Source organism: Bufo bufo, chromosome 6 (genome assembly GCF_905171765.1).
Source record: "Bufo bufo chromosome 6, aBufBuf1.1, whole genome shotgun sequence".
Classification (NCBI taxonomy): domain Eukaryota; kingdom Metazoa; phylum Chordata; class Amphibia; order Anura; family Bufonidae; genus Bufo; species Bufo bufo.
The window spans coordinates 54,906,472-54,924,557 of record NC_053394.1 but is presented as its reverse complement, the minus strand read 5'-3'; the positions used below and the strand labels follow the sequence as shown (position 1 = coordinate 54,924,557).

Sequence of the window (18,086 nt, the reverse complement as noted above, 5' to 3'; positions counted from 1 at the left end):
TGCTGCTGCACGCAATGTTGATGGTGAACAGATCAAAACACTGACAGAATCCATGGATGGCAGGCTTTTGAGTGTCCTTGCAAAGAAAGGTGGCTATATTGGTCACTGATTTGTTTTTGTTTTGTTTTTGAATGTCAGAAATGTATATTTGTGAATGTTGAGATGTTATATTGGTTTCACTGGTAAAAATAAATAATTGAAATGGGTATATATTTGTTTTTTGTTAAGTTGCCTAATAATTATGCACAGTAATAGTCACCTGCACACACAGATATCCCCCTAAAATAGCTAAAACTAAAAACAAACTAAAAACTACTTCCAAAAATATTCAGCTTTGATATTAATGAGTTTTTTGGGTTCATTGAGAACATGGTTGTTGTTCAATAATAAAATTAATCCTCAAAAATACAACTTGCCTAATAATTCTGCACTCCCTGTATATACACTGCCTGTCCAAAAAAAAGTCGCTACCTGGATTTAACTAAGCAAATAGTTCTGAGCCTCCTATTGGATAATTACTGCATGGGCGATTATCTTTCAGCTGGCAACAAGTTATTTAGCCCCAACTGGTGCAATGAGTTGCTTCTCATTTCTTAAACAACCATGTTGGAAGACACATCTCGTGGTCGTGGAAAAGATGTTAGTCTGTTTGAGAAGGGTCAAATCATTGGCATGCATCAAGCAGAGAAAACATCTAAGGAGATTGCAGAAACTACTAAAATTGGGCTAAGAACTGTCCAACGCATTATTAAAAACTGGAAGGATAGTGAAGACCCATCGTATTCGAGGGAGAAATGTGGCGGGAAAAAAATCTTGAATGATCGTGATCGGCGATCACTTAAACGTTTGGTGAAATCAAATCAAAGAAAAACAACAGTAGAACTCAGGGCTATGTTTAATAGTGAAAGTAAGAGCATTTCCACATGCACAATGCGAAGGGAACTCAATGATTTGGGACTGAACAGCTGTGTAGCCGTAAGAAAACCACTAATTAGTGAGGAAAACCAGAAAAAAAGGCTTCAATTTGCTAGGGAGCATAAAGATTGGACTCTGGAGCAATGGAAGAAGGTCGTGTGGTCTGATGAGTCCAGATTTACCATATTCCAGAGTGATGGGCGCATCAGGGTAAGAAGAGAGGCAGATGAAGTGATGCACCCATCATGCCTAGTGCCTACTATACAAGCCTGTGGGGGCAGTGCCATGATCTGGGGTTGCTGCAGTTGGTCAGGTCTAGGTTCAGACACAGTATGTGCTCCAAGAATGAGGTCAGATGACTACCTGAACATACTGAATGACCAGGTTATTCCATCAATGGATTTTTTCTTCCCTGATGGCACGGGCATATTCCAAGATGACAATGCCATGATTCATCGGGCTCAAATTGTGAAAGAGTGGTTCAGGGAGCATGAGACATCATTTTCACACAGTGATTGGCGACCTTAACCCCATTGAGAATCTTTTTATTTTTATTTTGGTGGCGACTTTTTTTTTTGGACAGGCAGTGTATAACAACAATTGATATAGCAGCAATTTTTATGGTTGGAAGGCACATTATTGGTCCGGACCACTATAATAGCTATAATAGACATAGTTGTGCTGTTTATTTGATAAATGAATATTCAAGTCACTATAAATAGTTAATAGATAATTAGTCATGCTTATCTTCTTAGTAATTATAAAAAAAAAAACGATTTAGCTCCGTGGCAGTAGGTCCATAAGTTCATAGATTAGTATATACCATCCATATTATTATAGTACGCATTGAAAAAATATAAAAATATACAAAAAAATTTGCATGAACAATATATATATAAGTATGCAAAGACGTCTTGTTCAATTGTTAGAATGGTTGTATAAATATTCAGATATCCCCTAATGTTCGTATATCAATATCACCATGTCAAGCTGATATATTAGGTGTTAGGGAAAAGAAGGCAAGTCTCTCGTTCAACACTTAATTGCCAAGTATAGAGTGATACAATGTAACATGCTGTTACTTTACCACCTGGAGGAGTTAATCAGCGATTCAAATGTATTGTCCCCTGTTTGTATTTCTCCTGCATTCAGCGCTTGAGTTCCAAGCTGGAACCGCTGGCTGTACTATGCTCACTTCTCCCAGTGTCCCACGTGGCGTCCCAGGTGGTTTGGGAGTTGGTCTTTGGTCTTCTTATCCAAATCGCATGTTAAAGCCAGATTTATACACCAATCGGGTGTATAAATCTGGCTTTAACATGCGATTTGGATAAGAATATAAGTTTGTATCCATTTACTGCTACCTTCATTATCAGCACACACAGAGAAGTCCTATATCTATTTACTCTGCAGGTATACCGCTAATCTTTTAAGCTGAAAACAACAACTCCCCAACCACCTGGGCTCCTGTGAACAAGGCAGACATAGCAGAGCTGGAGAGGGTCCAGAGGAGGGCAACTAAAGTAATAACTGGAATGGGGCAACTACAGTACCCTGAAAGATTATCAAAATTAGGGTTATTCACTTTAGAAAAAAGACGACTGAGGGGAGATCTAATTACTATGTATAAATATATCAGGGGTCAGTACAGAGATCTCTCCCATCATCTATTTATCCCCAGGACTGTGACTGACGAGGGGACATCCTCTGCGTCTGGAGGAAAGAAGGTTTGCACACAAACATAGAAAAGGATTCTTTACGGTAAGAGCAGTGAGACTATGGAACTCTCTGCCTGAGGAGGTGGTGATGGTGAGTACAATAAAGGAATTCAAGAGGGGCCTGGATGTATTTCTGGAGTGTAATAATATTACAGGCTATAGCTACTAGAGAGGGGTCGTTGATCCAGGGAGATATTCTGATTGCCTGATTGGAATCGGGAAGGAATTTTTTATTCCCTTAAAGTGAGGAAAATTGGCTTCTACCTCACAGTTTTTTTTTGCCTTCCTCTGGATCAACCTGCAGGATAACAGGCCGAACTGGATGGACAAATGTCTTTTTTCGGCCTTATGTACTATGTTACTATGTTACATGGGACGCCACGTGGGACACTGGGAGAAGTGAGCATAGTACAGCCAGCGGTTCCAGCTTGGAACTCAAGCGCTGAATGCAGGAGAAATACAAACAGGGGACAATACATTTGAATCGCTGATTAACTCCTCCAGGTGGTAAAGTAACAGCATGTTACATTGTATCACTCTATACTTGGCAATTAAGTGTTGAACGAGAGACTTGCCTTCTTTTCCCTAACACCTAATATATCAGCTTGACATGGTGATATTGATATACAAACATTAGGGGATATCTGAATATTTATACAACCATTATAACAATTGAACAAGACGTTCTTATATACATGCATACTTATATACATCATTTTTATGCAATTTTTTAAATATATATTTTTATTTTTTCAATGTGTACAAAAATAATATGGATGGTATATACTATGAACTTATGGACCTACTGCCACTGAGCTAAATATTTTTTTTAAAATAATTACTAAGAAGATAAGCATGACTTAATATTTTTTTTAAAATAATTACTAAGAAGATAAGCATCTATTAACTATTTATAGTTACCTGAATATCCATTTATCAAATATACAGCACACCTACAATGGATATAAAAAGTCTACACACCCCTGTTAAAATGTCAGGTTTCTGTGATGTGAAAAAATTAGACAAAGATAAATCATTTCAGAACTTTTTCCACCTTTAATGTGACCTATAAACTGTACAACTCAATTGAAAAACAAACTGAAATCTTTTAGGTGGAGGGAAGAAAAAATATAAAAATAAAATAATGTGCACACCCTTAAACTAATACTTTGTTGAAGCACCTTTTGATTTTATCACAGCACTCAGTCTTTTTGGGTATGAGTCTATCAGCATGGCACATTCTGACTTGGCAAGATTTGCCCACTCTTCTTTGCAAAAACACTCCAAATCTGTCAGATTGCGAGGGCATCTCCTGTGCACAGTCCTCTTCAGATCACCCCACAGATTTTCAATCGGATTCAGGTCTGGGCTCTGGCTGGGCCATTCCAAAACTTTAATCTTCTTCTGGTGAAGCCATTCCTTTGTTGATTTGGATGTATGCTTTGGGTCGTTGTCATGCTGAAAGATGTTCAGCTTTCTAGCAGAAGCCTGAAGGTTTTGTGCCAATATTGACTGGTATTTGGAACTGTTCATAATTCCCTCTAGCTTAACTAAGGCTCCAGTTCCAGCTGAAGAAAAACAGCCCCTTGGCATGATGCTGCCACCACCATGCTTCACTGTGGGTATGGTGTTCTTTTGGTGATGTGCAGTGTTGTTTTCGTGCCAAACATATCTTTTGGAATTATGACCAAAAAGTTCAACCTTGGTTTCAGCAGACCATAACACCTTTTTTCCACATGCTTTTGGGAGACTTCAGATGTGTTTTTGCAAAAGCCCAGCTTCGATGTTTTTCTTCGTAAGAAAAGGCTTTCGTCTTGCCACTCTACCCCATATCCCGGACATATGAAGAATACGGGAGATTGTTGTCACATGTACCACACAGCCAGTACTTGCCTGATATTCCTGCAGCTCCTTTAATGTTGCTGTAGGCGTCTTGGTCCCTCCCAGACCAGTTTTCTTCTCATCTTTTCATCAATTTTGGAGGGACGTCCAGTTCTTGGTAATGTCACTGTTGTGCCATATTTTCTCCACTTGATGATGATTGTCTTCACTGTGTTCCATGGTATATCTAATGCCTTGGAAATTCTTTTGTACCCTTCTCCTGACTGATACCTTTTAACAATGAGATCCCTCTGACGCTTTGGAAGCTCTCTGTGGACCATGGCTTTTGCTGTGGGATGCGACTAAGAAAATTTCAGGAAAGACCAACTAGAGCAGCTGAACTTTATTTGGGGTTAATCAGAAGCACTGATTGGCAGGTGTATGCTGACTCCTATTTAACAGGATTTTGAATGTGATTGCTTAATTCTGAACACAGCTACATCCCCAGTTATAAGAGGGTGTGCACACTTATGCTAGCACGTTATTTCAGTATTTTTTTTTCTTCTTCCCTCCACCTAAAAGATTTCAGTTTGTTTTTCAATTGAGTGGTACAGTTTATAGGTCACATTAAAGGTGGAAAAAGTTCTGAAATGATTTATCTTTGTCTCATTTTTTACATCACAGAAACCTGACATTTTAACAGGCTTGAGTAGACTTTTTATATCCACTGTATATCTATTATAGTGGTCCGGACCAATAATGTGCATTCCAACTATAAAAATCGCTGCTATATCAATTGTTGTTATATATATGTGAAGATTAGCTAGGGCCTATGGTTATCATCTATAGATATATTAGAGAGATATTTTATGTTATTATTCATTTCCATTATTTTACTCAATATGAATTACTCTCTGTTTTAATCAGTTTTTATGGAGAATAAATCACATATATACACGTATCTGAGTGATATATCTATGCAACCCCGGGATATATAGTGCCTGTCATCTACATTATTATTGGTACATTTTGGATATTGTGCTGTGTTATAAATGTTGGTGGGGACACATATAGAGTCTACTCACCAGTCTCCATGAATTCGGTTGCTTTAGCCACAATCTCATCAGTCAGTTGCCCTGTGGTACTATAGTAATTTATAACTGCTATCATAGGGCCAAGTAACATCATGTTCTGCTCTCCACAGCCAAATGGCAGCAACACAAGGTTATTCAAGTTGTCTAATGGCTTTCCCATGATATCACCTGGAAGAGATATAAGAGTCTTGTTCAAAGAAAATGCTTTCTAATACCCAACACTTGATGTCCAACCACCAAGGAAACACATGGACTATGTGGCCAAAAGCATGTGGACATTACTCCTAATTGCCGTGTTCAGGTGTTTCTGCGACCACCATTGCAAACAGGTAAAGATCAAGGACAAAGGCACATAATCTCCACAGACAGACATACTGAAGAGCTCAGTGACTAAACGTGGTGCTGTCATAGGAGGCCGCCTTTGACACAAATCACTTTGTAGGATTCATGATCTGCTAGATCAGTCCTGGTCAACTGTAAGAGATTATTTTTAGAGTTGAGCGGACACCTGGATGTTCGGGTTCGGCAGGTTCGGCCGAACTTGAAAAAAAAGTTCGGGTTCGGGACCCGAACTTGACCCGAACTTGACCCCGAACCCGTAACCAATTGAAGTCAATGGGGACCCAAACTTTTGGGCACTAAAATGGCTCTAAAATAGTCCTGGAAAGGGTTAGAGGGCTGCAAAAGGCATCAACATGTTCTTAAGAGCATGACAACTGTTCTGCAAACAAATGTGGATAGGAAAATGACTTAAAATAACATAAAATACAGAAAAATTAAAAATAACAATCTGGATCTAGGAGTAGGAGGTTGAGGAGGTGGTGGATGGGTGTATGTGGCGGTGTAGGTTGATGTGGCGGTGTAGGTGGAAGCAGCGGTGAAGGAGGAATAGGTAGCCAACACTGATTTGTGTTATTTTTTATTTTTAAATTGGGGTATCCCCCAAGATATTGGGACATATAACAAAATAAAACTAAGAATAAGTGCACTTGAGTACAAGAATGGATTATTGAGGCTGGTATAAATGTCTATGCTGCACAAGGTACGGACAAGTCCTGTGGGATCCATGCCTGGTTCATTTTAATAAACGTAAGTTTGTCCACATTGGCTGTGGCCTGTGATAATGCTCTCTGCCGTGCTAAACACATGTTCACACTATACACTGGCTGCAGGGCAGGTCAGCACCTCCAAGGCTGACAAAGGTTTTCCACATTTGGGCCATGCTAACCCTGCCTTCTCAGGTGCTGGTGGTGCCCCAGCTGCGTTGGCGACCTCTTCCTCCTCCTCTGCCTTCGCCTTGTGCTTCCACTGTGCCCCCGCTGTCAGGTGGGAATGCTATCATCAGCGTGCGCTTGTAGTCGCGCATCTTCCGATCAGTAACAGATGTTTTCACTAAATTTAGTTCCCTGTCAGCAATGCAGAGCAGGGGTTCATTCATGGCAAAATGGGGTTCATGTCACCCAGCAATACAACAGAGGATTTTGAGAGATTTAGACCCCTGTCACCCAGGCACAGCAGGGGTTTGTATACGCCAAAAATGGTAAAATTTCACCCGACAATTGAAAATAAGAATTTTTTCAATTTAGGGCACTAAAATTGGCACTTTTTTTTAAATTAAAATGGCTCTAAAATAGTCCTTGAAAAGGCTAGAGGGATGTAAAAGGCAGTCAAATGTGCTTAAGAGCATGGCAACTGCTCTGCAAACAAATGTGGATAGGGTAATAACTTAAAATGAAATAAAATAACTAAAAATAACAAATTATTAACCTGCAACTCAGAGAAGGAGGTGGATATGGAGTCGGAGGTTGAAGAGGCGGGGAATGTGGTGTTGTAGGTGGAGGCAGCAATGGAGGAGGAACAGGTAGCCAACAATGTTTTTTTTATTTTTTATTGGGGTAGGTAGCCCCCAAAATATTGGGACAAATAAAAAAAAAGAAAACAAAGAATCATTGCACTTGACTTGAGTACAAGAATGTATGTTTGATGGTGGTATAAATGTCTATTCTGCACAAGGTACAGACAAGTCTTGTGGGATCCAAGCCTGGTTCATTTTAATGAACATGAGCTTGTCCACGTTGGCTGTGTACAGGCGTCTGCGTCTGTCTGTAATGACGCCTCCAGTCCTGCCGTGCTAAATACACGTTCAGAGAGTACACTGGCTGCAGGGCAGGCCAGCACCTCCAAGGCATACAGGGCAAGCTCTGGCCATGTGGACAATTTGGAGACCCAGAAATTGAATGGGGCAGAACCATGTAGTCATGTGCACAGGTACTGTTCCACCATGTTGTTCAAATGCTGCCTCCTGCTAACACGCTCCATATCAGCAGTTGGGGTCGGTTGTTGCGGTGAGGTGACAAAGCTTTTCCACATGTCGGCCATGCTAACCCTGCCTTCTGAGGTTCTGGCGCTGACACAGCTGCATTGGCGATCTCTTCCTCCTCCCCTGCCTTCGCCTTGTGCTTCCACTTGTCCCCCGTCGTCAGTCGGGAATGCTCTCAGGAGCGCGTCTACCAGCGTGCGCCTGTAGTCGTGCATCTTCCGATCACTCTCCAGTGAGGGAATTAAGGACGCCACATTGTCTTTGTAACGGGGATCCAGCAGGGTGGCCACCCAGTAGTCAGCACACGTTAAAATGTGGGCAATTCTGCAGTCGTTGCGCAGGCACTGTAGCATGTAGTCGCTCATGTGTGCCAGGCTGCCCAGAGGTAAGGACAAGCTGTCCTCTGTGGGAGGCGTATCGTCTGCGTCCTCCGTATCCCCCAGCCATGCACCAGTGATGGGCACGAGCTGCGTTGGATGCCACCCTGCTGTGAACATACTTCATCCCCATCCTCCTCCTCCTCCTCCAGTAGTGGGCCCTGGCTGGCCAAATTTGTACCTGGCCTCTGCTGTTGCAAAAATCCTCTTTCTGAGCCACTAAAAGACTGGCCTGAAAGTGTTAGAGATGACCCCTCTTCCTCCTCCTCGTCCTGGGCCACATCCTCTTCCATCATCACCCTAAGTGTTTTCTCAAGGAGACATAGAAAAGGTATTGTAACGCTGATAACGGCGTCATCGCCACTGGCCATGTTGGTGGAGTACTCGAAACAATGCAACAGGGCACACAGGTCTCGCATGTAGGCCCAGTCAGTGGTGGTGAAGTGGTGCTGTTTCGCAGTGCGACTCACCCGTGTGTGCTGCAGCTGAAACTCCACTATGGCCTGCTGCTGCTCGCACAGTCTCTCCAGCATGTGCAAGGTGGAGTTCCACCTGGTGGGCACGTCGCATATGAGGCGGTGAGCGGGAAGGCCGAAGTTACGCTGTAGAGCAGACAGCCGAGCAGCGGCAGGATGAGAACGCCGGAAGCGCGCACAGACGGCCCGCACTTTATGCAGCAGCTCTGACATGTCGGGGTAGTTGTGAATGAATTTCTGCACCACCAAATTCAGCACATGCGCCAGGCAAGGGATGTGCATCAAACCGGCTAGTACCAGAGCTGCAACGAGATTTCGCCCATTATCGCACACCACCAGGCCGGGCTTGAGGCTCCCTGGCAGCAACCACTCGTCGGTCTGTTGTTCTATACCCCGCCACAATCCCTGCGCGGTGTGGGGCCTGTCCCCCAAACACATCAGTTTCAGAATGGCCTGCTGAAGTTTACCCCTGGCAGTGCTGAAGTTGGTGGTGAAGGTCTGTCGCTGACCGGATGAGGAGGTGGTAGAAGAGGAGGAGGAAGTCGAGTAGGAAGAGGAGGCAACAGGAGGCAAAGAATGATACCCTGCGATCCTTGGCGGTGGAAGGACGTGCACCAAACAGCTCTCCACCTGGGGCCCAGCCGCCACTACATTTACCCAGGGAGATATAGCGGCCCTGGCCGTGCTTACTTTTCCACATATCTGTGGTTAGGTGGACCTTGCCACAGATGGCGTTGCGCAGTGCACACTTGATTCTACCCGATACTAGGTTGTGCAGGGAGGGCACGGCTCTCCTGGAGAAGTTGTGGCGGCTGGGAACGATGTACTGTGGGACAGCAAGCAACATGAGCTGTTTGAAGCTGTCCGTCTCCACCAGCCTGAATGACAGCATTTCAAAGGCCACCTAAATGCTTTCCAGGTGCCAACATTCCTCCAGAGGTGGAGGAAGAGGCCGAGGCAGCAGCAGAAGAGGGAGCAGGAGGGGCCTGAGCCCTTTCTTGGTTTTGAAGGTGCTTACTCCACTGCAGCTCGTGTCTCGCATGTAGATGCCTGGTCATGCAGGTTGTGCTGAGGTTCAGAACGTTAATGCCTCGCTTCAGGATCTGATGGCACAGCGTGCAAACCACTCGGGTCTTGTCATCAGCACATTGTGTGAAAAAGTGCTATGCCAGGGAACTCCTTGAAGCTGCCTTTGGTGTGCTCGGTCCCTGTTGACGGTGGCCAGTAGCAGGCGAACTGTTTTGGCGACGGCTGCTCTGCTTTTGCACCCTGCTCCCGCTTTTGCTACGCTGTTGGCTCGGTCTCACCACTGCCTCTTCCTCCGAATTCTGAAAGTCAGTGGCACGACCTTCATTCCATGTGGGGTCTAGGACCTCATCGTCCCCTGCATCGTCTTCCACCCAGTCTTCCTCCCTGACCTCCTTTTCGGTCTGCACACTGCAGAAAGATGCAGCAGTTGGCACCTGTGTTTCGTCATCATCAGAGACGTGCTGAAGTGGTATTCCCATGTCCTCATCAGGAAACATAAGTGGTTGTGCGTCAGTGCATTCTATGTCTTCCACCCCTGGGGAAGGGCTAGGTGGATGCCATTGGGAAACCCTGCCAGCAGAGTCTTCAAACAGCATAAGAGACTGCTGCATGACTTGAGGCTCAGACAGGTTCACTGATATGCACGGGGGTGATGTGACAGACTGATGGGCATGGGTTTCAGGCGCCACCTGTGCGCTTTCTGCAGAAGACTGGGAGGGAGAAAATGTGAACGTGCTGGATCCACTGTCGGCATCCCAATTGACTAGCGCCTGTACTTTTTCAGGCCTTACCATCCTTAGAACGGCATTAGGCCCGACCAAATATCGCTGTAGATTCTGGCGGCTACTGGGACCTGACGTAGTAGGTTCAGTAGGACGTGTAGCTGTGGCAGAACGGCCACGTCCTCTCCCTGCACCAGAGGCTCCACCAACACCACCACCACAACCATGACTGTGTCCCTTATTAGATGTTTGCCTCATAGTTAGCGTTCACAAAGCAAAGTAAAAAGTGGTTAAGTCTGTTAAAAATAATTAACCGCCAATATAAACCCTGATGTAGGGTATTGCACTCTATATATTTTTTTTTAACTCTATATGACAGCGGTATTTGTGGCCTAAATGTGACACTCACTTATGCACGTCTTATCCCAGATGTGCAGTATATCAGAAGGTTTTTTCACCCCAGTAATCAAAAAGCAGTATTTCTGGCCTAAATGTGACAGTCATTGATGCTTGTCTAATCCCAGATGTGCAGTATATAAGAGGCTTTTTTCACCCTAGTATGCCAAAGCCGTATTTCGGTCCTAAATGTGACAGTGACTTATGTATGTGTAATCCCAGATGTGCAGTATATGAGAGGCTTTTTTCACCCCAGTATGCCAAAGCCGTATTTATGGCCTAAATGTAACAGTCACTTATGTGCATCTAATTCCAGATGTGCAGTATATTAGAGTTTTTTTTTCACCCTAACCAAAAAGCTGTATTTCTGTCCTAAATGTGACAGTGACTTATGCATGTGTAATCCCAGATGTGCAGTATACTAGAGGGTTTTTTCACCCAGTATGCCAAAGCCGTATTTATGGCCTTAATCTGACAGTGACTTATGCAGGTGTTATCCCAGATGTGCAGTATATTAGAGGTTTTTTTCACCCTAACCAAAAAGCTGTATTTCTGTCCTAAATGTATCACGGTCGGCGTGGCTATCACATACCTGACACAGAGGGAGGGAACGAGGAAGGCCCTGCCCAAGTGAGAGTGAAGGTGGTGACCCCTGACTCACCTTGCGGCTGGCACCTGGCTGCCCTGACGTCCCTAGACGGGTTCCTCACCCGTACGCCGATCACGTGCCTAAAGCCCTGGCTTTCCCTGAGCTGAGCCCTAGATAGTGAACAGGGCGGTGGGAACACTAGTCCGCACCACTAGCTCTAAGGGAAAACACCAAGGGGAGGACAGACAACACAGACTCAACATATAATCCCAGGTGGGCGACAACAGGAGACAACAATAAGCCCAACAGGGATCCGGAGGGTAGCACTCTGGAACGACAACCAGGATTCACAACTCCAGTGGGTCAGTATAGATGTCCAGGCAGGAAGCTCTATAACTGGCAACTAGAGAAGTGTGAGGGGAGAATATAAGGAGGTTGGGAGTGGCAGACAAGAAACAGCTGAGGAGGAGAAGCTACGGATCCCTGAGTGAGACAAAAAGGATAGCAAGGCAAACACAGAAAACAATCACTAAGAAACAACGTGATCTTTAGATATAGAGCGCGCAGCCACCCGCTGCGACTTCCTGACCCCGGGTATAACGGAGTCAGACGTGGCTCTTGATACCCTCGTGACAAAATGTGACAGTAACTTATGCACGTGTAATCCCAGATGTGCAGTATATTAGAGGGTTTTTTCACCCTAACCAAAAAGCTGTATTTCTGTCCTAAATGTGACAGTGACTTATGCACGTGTAATCCCAGATGTGCAGTATATTAGAGGGTTTTTTCACCCCAGTATGCCAAAGCTGTATTTTTGGACTTGCAGATAGCCTATGCTGGTGCACTATCATTGCATAAAATGGCTGCCGATCATGTATTGATATTGACTAACTGAAGAAAAAAAGTTTGTTTTCAGCAGGGTTCTGTTGTTCCGTGATCCGTTTCCGTTTTTGTTTCTGTGTGTCTTCCTTTATTTTTTGAGGATCACCAGACATGAAGGAAAGTAAAAAAAAGTCTAAGTCAAGTTTGGCATGCAAATGATAGGAAAAAAACGGACGCGCAGACGCGGATGACAATCTTGTGTGCCTTCGCGTTTTTTCACAGTCCCATTGAATTGAATGGGTCCGTGAACCGTTTTCCGTGAAAAAAATAGGACAGGTTATATTTTTTTGACGGACTGGAACCACGGATCATGGATGTGGATGACAAACGGTGCATTAGCCGAGTTTTCAACGGAGCCATTGAAAGTCAATGGGTCCGCAGAAAATCACGAAAAATGGAACAACGGACACAGAATAAAACAACGGTCGTGTGCATGAGGCCTAAAGTTCGGTACGAACCCGAACTTTACAGTTCAGGTTCGCTCAACTCTAAACATTTTGTAAGATGGAAGCATCAAAGGGTAACAACAGCCCAGTCACAAAGGGGTAGACCACACATTGCAGAGATCTGAAGCATATGGTGCATACACATAACTTACTACAGGGCTGTAGACAGGCTCTGTGAATGACATCAGCAGAAGAACTGTGCGTTGTGTGCTTCATGAAATAGGTATTCAGGGTCAAGCAACTGTACCTTATGCAATATCAAGCGACGGCTAGAGTGACTTAAAGCAAACACTGGAAAAAGGATACAAGTTTTCTGGAGTGATGAATCAGGTTTTGCTGTCTGGCCGTCTGATGCATAAATTTTGGTTTGGCAAATCGCTTGAGGGAGCTACCTTCCTCAATGTGTAGTGCTTACTGTAAAAATTGGTGGTGGAGGGAAGATGTTATGGGGCTCTTTTCAGGGTTTGGACTAAGTTACTTATTTTCAGTGCGAGGCAAGGTTAATCCTATGCCATATAAGGATATCCTTCCAAATTTATGGCAACAGTGGTGAACTGTGACCTGTGCATAAGGCCTCATGCACACAACAATTTCCGTATTGCTGTCCTTCTATGTGCAATCCACATTTTTCTCACTCCCATTACTAGAAATGACAATTCTTATCTGCAATACGGACAAGAATAGGACATGTTCTGTAATTTGTGGGATGGACACATAGATCAGGACAGCATACCGATGACATTCTTCTGCTGACCCATAGAAATGAATGGGTCTGTTTGGATTCCAGATACAAATTGCGGGTGTGTGCATGATACAGTGTGCTGAAACACACTGCTTAATATTGTGATTGTGTTTCATGTAAAATGTGCTTGTGCCTGAGTTCCCATAAAGTTGCATAGGGAAGGGGAGGTTCTAACAAACCTTTCAGGGCTGACTCCGCCCTGCTCTCTGATAGGAGAAGAAAAAGAAGAAGGAGGTGAGTGTGATGTCTAAGGAAAAAGCTGCACCTCAGCAGCCATTTTGGAGAGTTATCTAAACTTCAGAGTTAGTTCCATGCTCCAGCCCATAGATGGGAAAGATTATAGAAGATCCAGGCAACCCAGAGAGGGAGTGAGAATATTGGCAAAGGAAGGTAATTGTCGTATATCAGGCTCTAGTGGAGAGATTACAAGCTACCATCTGCCCACCATAACCAAAGACAGAAAGGCCACCTGTCAGGATATAGTATTGCTAGAGAGGATACAGAAGTATATGACTATACAGTACAGAAGAGATAGTCCATTCCTCCAGCCTGGAGAAACAAGGGAGAAAGATTGATTGCTATAGAGTGAAACTACCCCTTATGCAACTTTTGGGAACTAACCTGAGCCATTGTAGAAGCTGCTTTGTTGTAAATGACTCTTGCGCACATTGATGACCATTGCATCAGCTTCAGTAAAGTACTGAGAACTGGTCTCTTTATTGTGCGAACTTATCACCTATTTGCACCCAAGGATGCTGGTGTCACAAACACCAGGTACCCTGCCTCCCTTGCACCTTAAAAACCACACCACCAAGGGCGCCCCAACCACCATCTGTCGGGAGTCCCTGGACAAAAGAGTGTGCCCCGAAGGAACTGGTGCTGTCCTTTCATTCACTGTACGCCGGCCAAGGGAGCTATTCAGAACTGTGAGTAAACAACTACTACCCCCATCGGCCCACCATAACTCACCTATTGCTCCTGCAGCCCGGTTGCTGCATATAAATTGGCGTCACAAACAGGATTAAAATCCTCTGCGTCTTGTGTGAACAGGATCCAAATCCTTTGTACCTTATGTAAACATGATCCAAATCCTCTGTTCCATATTATAGACTATATGTATGTGCTCTCAGACCATTGCTGATGGCCCACAACATCTGCATTTATTTGCTTCTGGAAGGAGTGAATCTGCATCAGTTGCAGCACTGTGGCAAAATAGGGGTTAATCAGCCATCTTGGATTTGTTATTCACATACTGAGGGGAAAGATTGTTCCACCCAGCATTGGGGTGGGAAACAAACAGCCCACTTCCACAGATGAACCATCCTTGCAGCAGAAGGAACTAAAGTGTTGAGTGCAAGTTCCCAGGAGTACAAAGAAACTTACTGTACCCCTACAGGAAGTGAAAGCAGCAGCCAACTTGGAGAAGGGAAAAATACAGTTCCACCTTTTCTGGATCCTGAGAGTCAGCCCAGACAGGGCCGATCCTACACGGGGTGCAGTGGGTGCCCCGCACCCCAGCGCTGTCACCCGAAAGGCGCCGAGCGAGCCGCCGGGACTTTTTTTTTTTTGATTTTTTTTTTTTAAATTTTATAATGCCCGCTCACTCAGCTGTGCCGGCCCCCAGCTGATTCCCCCGCTGTTTTGCTGGCTGACGCCGCCCGCCGCACGGTCAGTTCATTTACAATACCTGGCTGTGGGCTGCCGGTGGGCGGTGGCTAGTATTCAAATAGGGGGGCGGAGTTTTGGACCCGCCGGAGGCAGAGAGGGAGTGCGTGCTGTGCGGCGCAGGCTGAGGTCACGTCACGTCACGTCACGTTACGCTACATCTGAGTACCCTGCGCGCCTGGCCGCCTGCTAGCTGGTGAGGTGAGGGCATATAAAAAAAGAAGTATGTACCCCCCCCTGTCCCACAGTGCTACGAATCCTCTGTTGTTCCCTGTATTACCCTGATACCCATCAGTTATATAATATATAATCTGAGGGGTATCAGGGTAAATTATACAGGGGGTAATATAACTAGGGGTATCAGGGTACAATATAACTGAAGAGGGCTAGGCTACTATCAGACATTATACAGGGGTAATATAACTTATCTTACCCCTCACCCCTGTATTATGTCCCTGATATAGCCCTCCTCACTTATATTACCCCTGTATAATGTACCCTGATAGATAACCCCTTAGTTATATTACCTCTGTATAATGTACCCTGATACCCCTCAGTTATATAATATAACTGAGGGGTATCAGGTTAAAATATACAGGGCGGGGTAATATAACTAAGGGGTATCAGTGTACATTATTATACAGGGGTAATATAACTAAGGGGTATCAGGGGACATTATTATACAGGGGTAATATAACTTATATTACCCCTGTATAGTGTACCCTGATACCCCTTAGTTATATTACCCCCTGTATAATTTACCTGATACCCCTCAGTTATATTACCCCTGTATAATGTCCCCCATAACAGTGTGTGTTATCCACAGGTCCCCCATAACAATGTGTCATCCACAGATCTCCCATAACAATGTGTCATCCACAGATCCCCCAAATTATTTTAAAAACCTGCTGTTTCTCTAGATGACCTTATGTTTATGGTAGTGGTAATAGAGTCTCAATGGTCTATAAAAGCAGCTACACTATTTTTACAGACCTTTGAGACTCTATTAACACTACTATTAACTATTAACATAAGGTCATCTAGACTAGAAAAAGCAGGTTTTTAAAATTCTTATTTTTCCCATTTAGGTGTTAGAGCAATCTAATTAAAGTTATGTTTTAACACCTAAAGAGAAAGAAAAAATAAATAAAAACCTACGGTTTCTCTAGATGACCTTATGTTGATAGTAGTGTTAATAGAGTTTCAATGCTTTGTAAAAATAGTGTAGCTGCTTTTATAGACCCTTGAGACTCTAGTACCACTACATTGTAAAGGGGAGGAGTTAGTAAGATAACCACGCCCATGTGGGGGCGCCAGAAATATTTCTGCACCCAGGCGCCTGTGACCCTAGGATCGGCCCTGAGCCCAGAAGGTCTGAGTGAGTACAGTTGGGGAAATTAACCTTAATAAGGACTGTTTAGGGCCACAATCTGCCTTATAGAGCACCATACTCCCCTATATCGGGCTGTCGCTGCAACTCTTAAAGGGCCAGATGCCTATATAGTGGCGGTTTCCCATAGCAACGCAACACAAAAAGTGTGTAAAACTGCATTTAACTTGCATTATATTGAAAGACTGTCATTGCCATGTCTGAATAAGGAGATGGTGAGCAGCCTGACCCTAGCAGGTTCCCTGCAACAGCCGCAGCTAGTCCCAGTGCATCTCCAGCCACCGCTACACCAAGCATGATGCCCTTAACAATGCCTTATTTTCTAGGAGCACCCTGTTTCCCATGATATAATGCTCATATTTTAAGAGAATTTAAAGAAAAAATTTGGCCTGTATTCAGATTGTACTCTATGTCAGCATAACAACAAATGAAAAACCTCATTGCACAATTGGAAGGTGCGGTCCTCAGATAAGTAAAATCCTGGCCAAGCTCAGAGAAAAGACCAGTGGAGCAGATATTTGAATGAATCTACGCTATTTTTGAACCCAGGACTGTGTCCGAGGTCAAGATGAGATTCTTCAGCAAGAAACAGCAGCCTGGTGAGTCACTCAGAGACTTTGCATTATCCTTACAGGAAGCCCTGCGAGCTGTTATACAGGTAGACCCCTGTGAAGCGGAGGATCAGGATAAAACACTTAGAGAACAATTCATTGAAGGTGTTAGGACAGAAACCTTAAAGAACCAGTTAAAGATGTTATCTGCTCAGCACCCAAGTTCTACCTTACTAGACTTTAAAGAGCTATTCTGGGGAAAGACTCACAACCAGATCCTGCTAGGCTTTCTGTAATGTCTGTGAATAAGTCATCTACATCTCTAAAACATCACCCTATAATTAGTCAGAAAGCCCAAGCTCCGGTTCCTGATGCAGTTTCTGCTCTGATAGATCAAGTCAACTTCCTAACCAAAAGTCTGGAGAAAGTATGCCGAAAACTAGAACAGTGGGAGGAACCATACTACCCCAACAAGGTATCATTGTTATGCAAGTCAGGGAAGATAACAACCCTCCGGTAACCCTAGGAATGAATGTCCTTAGGAACTTTTATACTGGAATGCTTGAAGCTTTACACAAGTCCATGCCTACCGCTTCACCGGCCTCCAAAAAGGTGATACAACAAACCATCCATGTGTTAAATGTACAACAGAAATTTGCTAATGAGAAAGGAGAGATTTTCCGTGCTCGCATTAAGGTAATAAACCAGTAATCCTGAAACCCAATAATGAAACTCTCCTATGGTGCCGAGTAGTGTTGATCGAGCATGCATGGCCGAACACCAGTTCGGCTCGAGCATCTCGATGCTTGGCACATGGCGGTATTCAGCCAATAAACGTGCAGGTAAGTACTGCCCTTCACTGTAATGCCGTAGCCATGTTGGTTACTGGCATTACAGTGATTGGCTGGCCGGAACGCATCATTGGGTGCTATATAGCATCCGATGACATGTGTTTG

At 44.2% G+C, this 18,086-nt stretch overlaps 1 protein-coding gene across 1 annotated transcript in view; it reads right to left on the bottom strand.

The window, feature by feature from the left end:
• LOC121005493 (alpha-2-macroglobulin-like) overlaps window positions 1–18,086 on the bottom strand; it is a 70,505-nt gene that overhangs the window by 29,033 nt on the left and 23,386 nt on the right. The window contains exon 11 of the mRNA XM_040438262.1: window positions 5,537–5,713. Coding sequence (XP_040294196.1) covers window positions 5,537–5,713 — 177 coding nt within the window. The remainder of the gene's footprint in view (window positions 1–5,536; window positions 5,714–18,086) is intronic.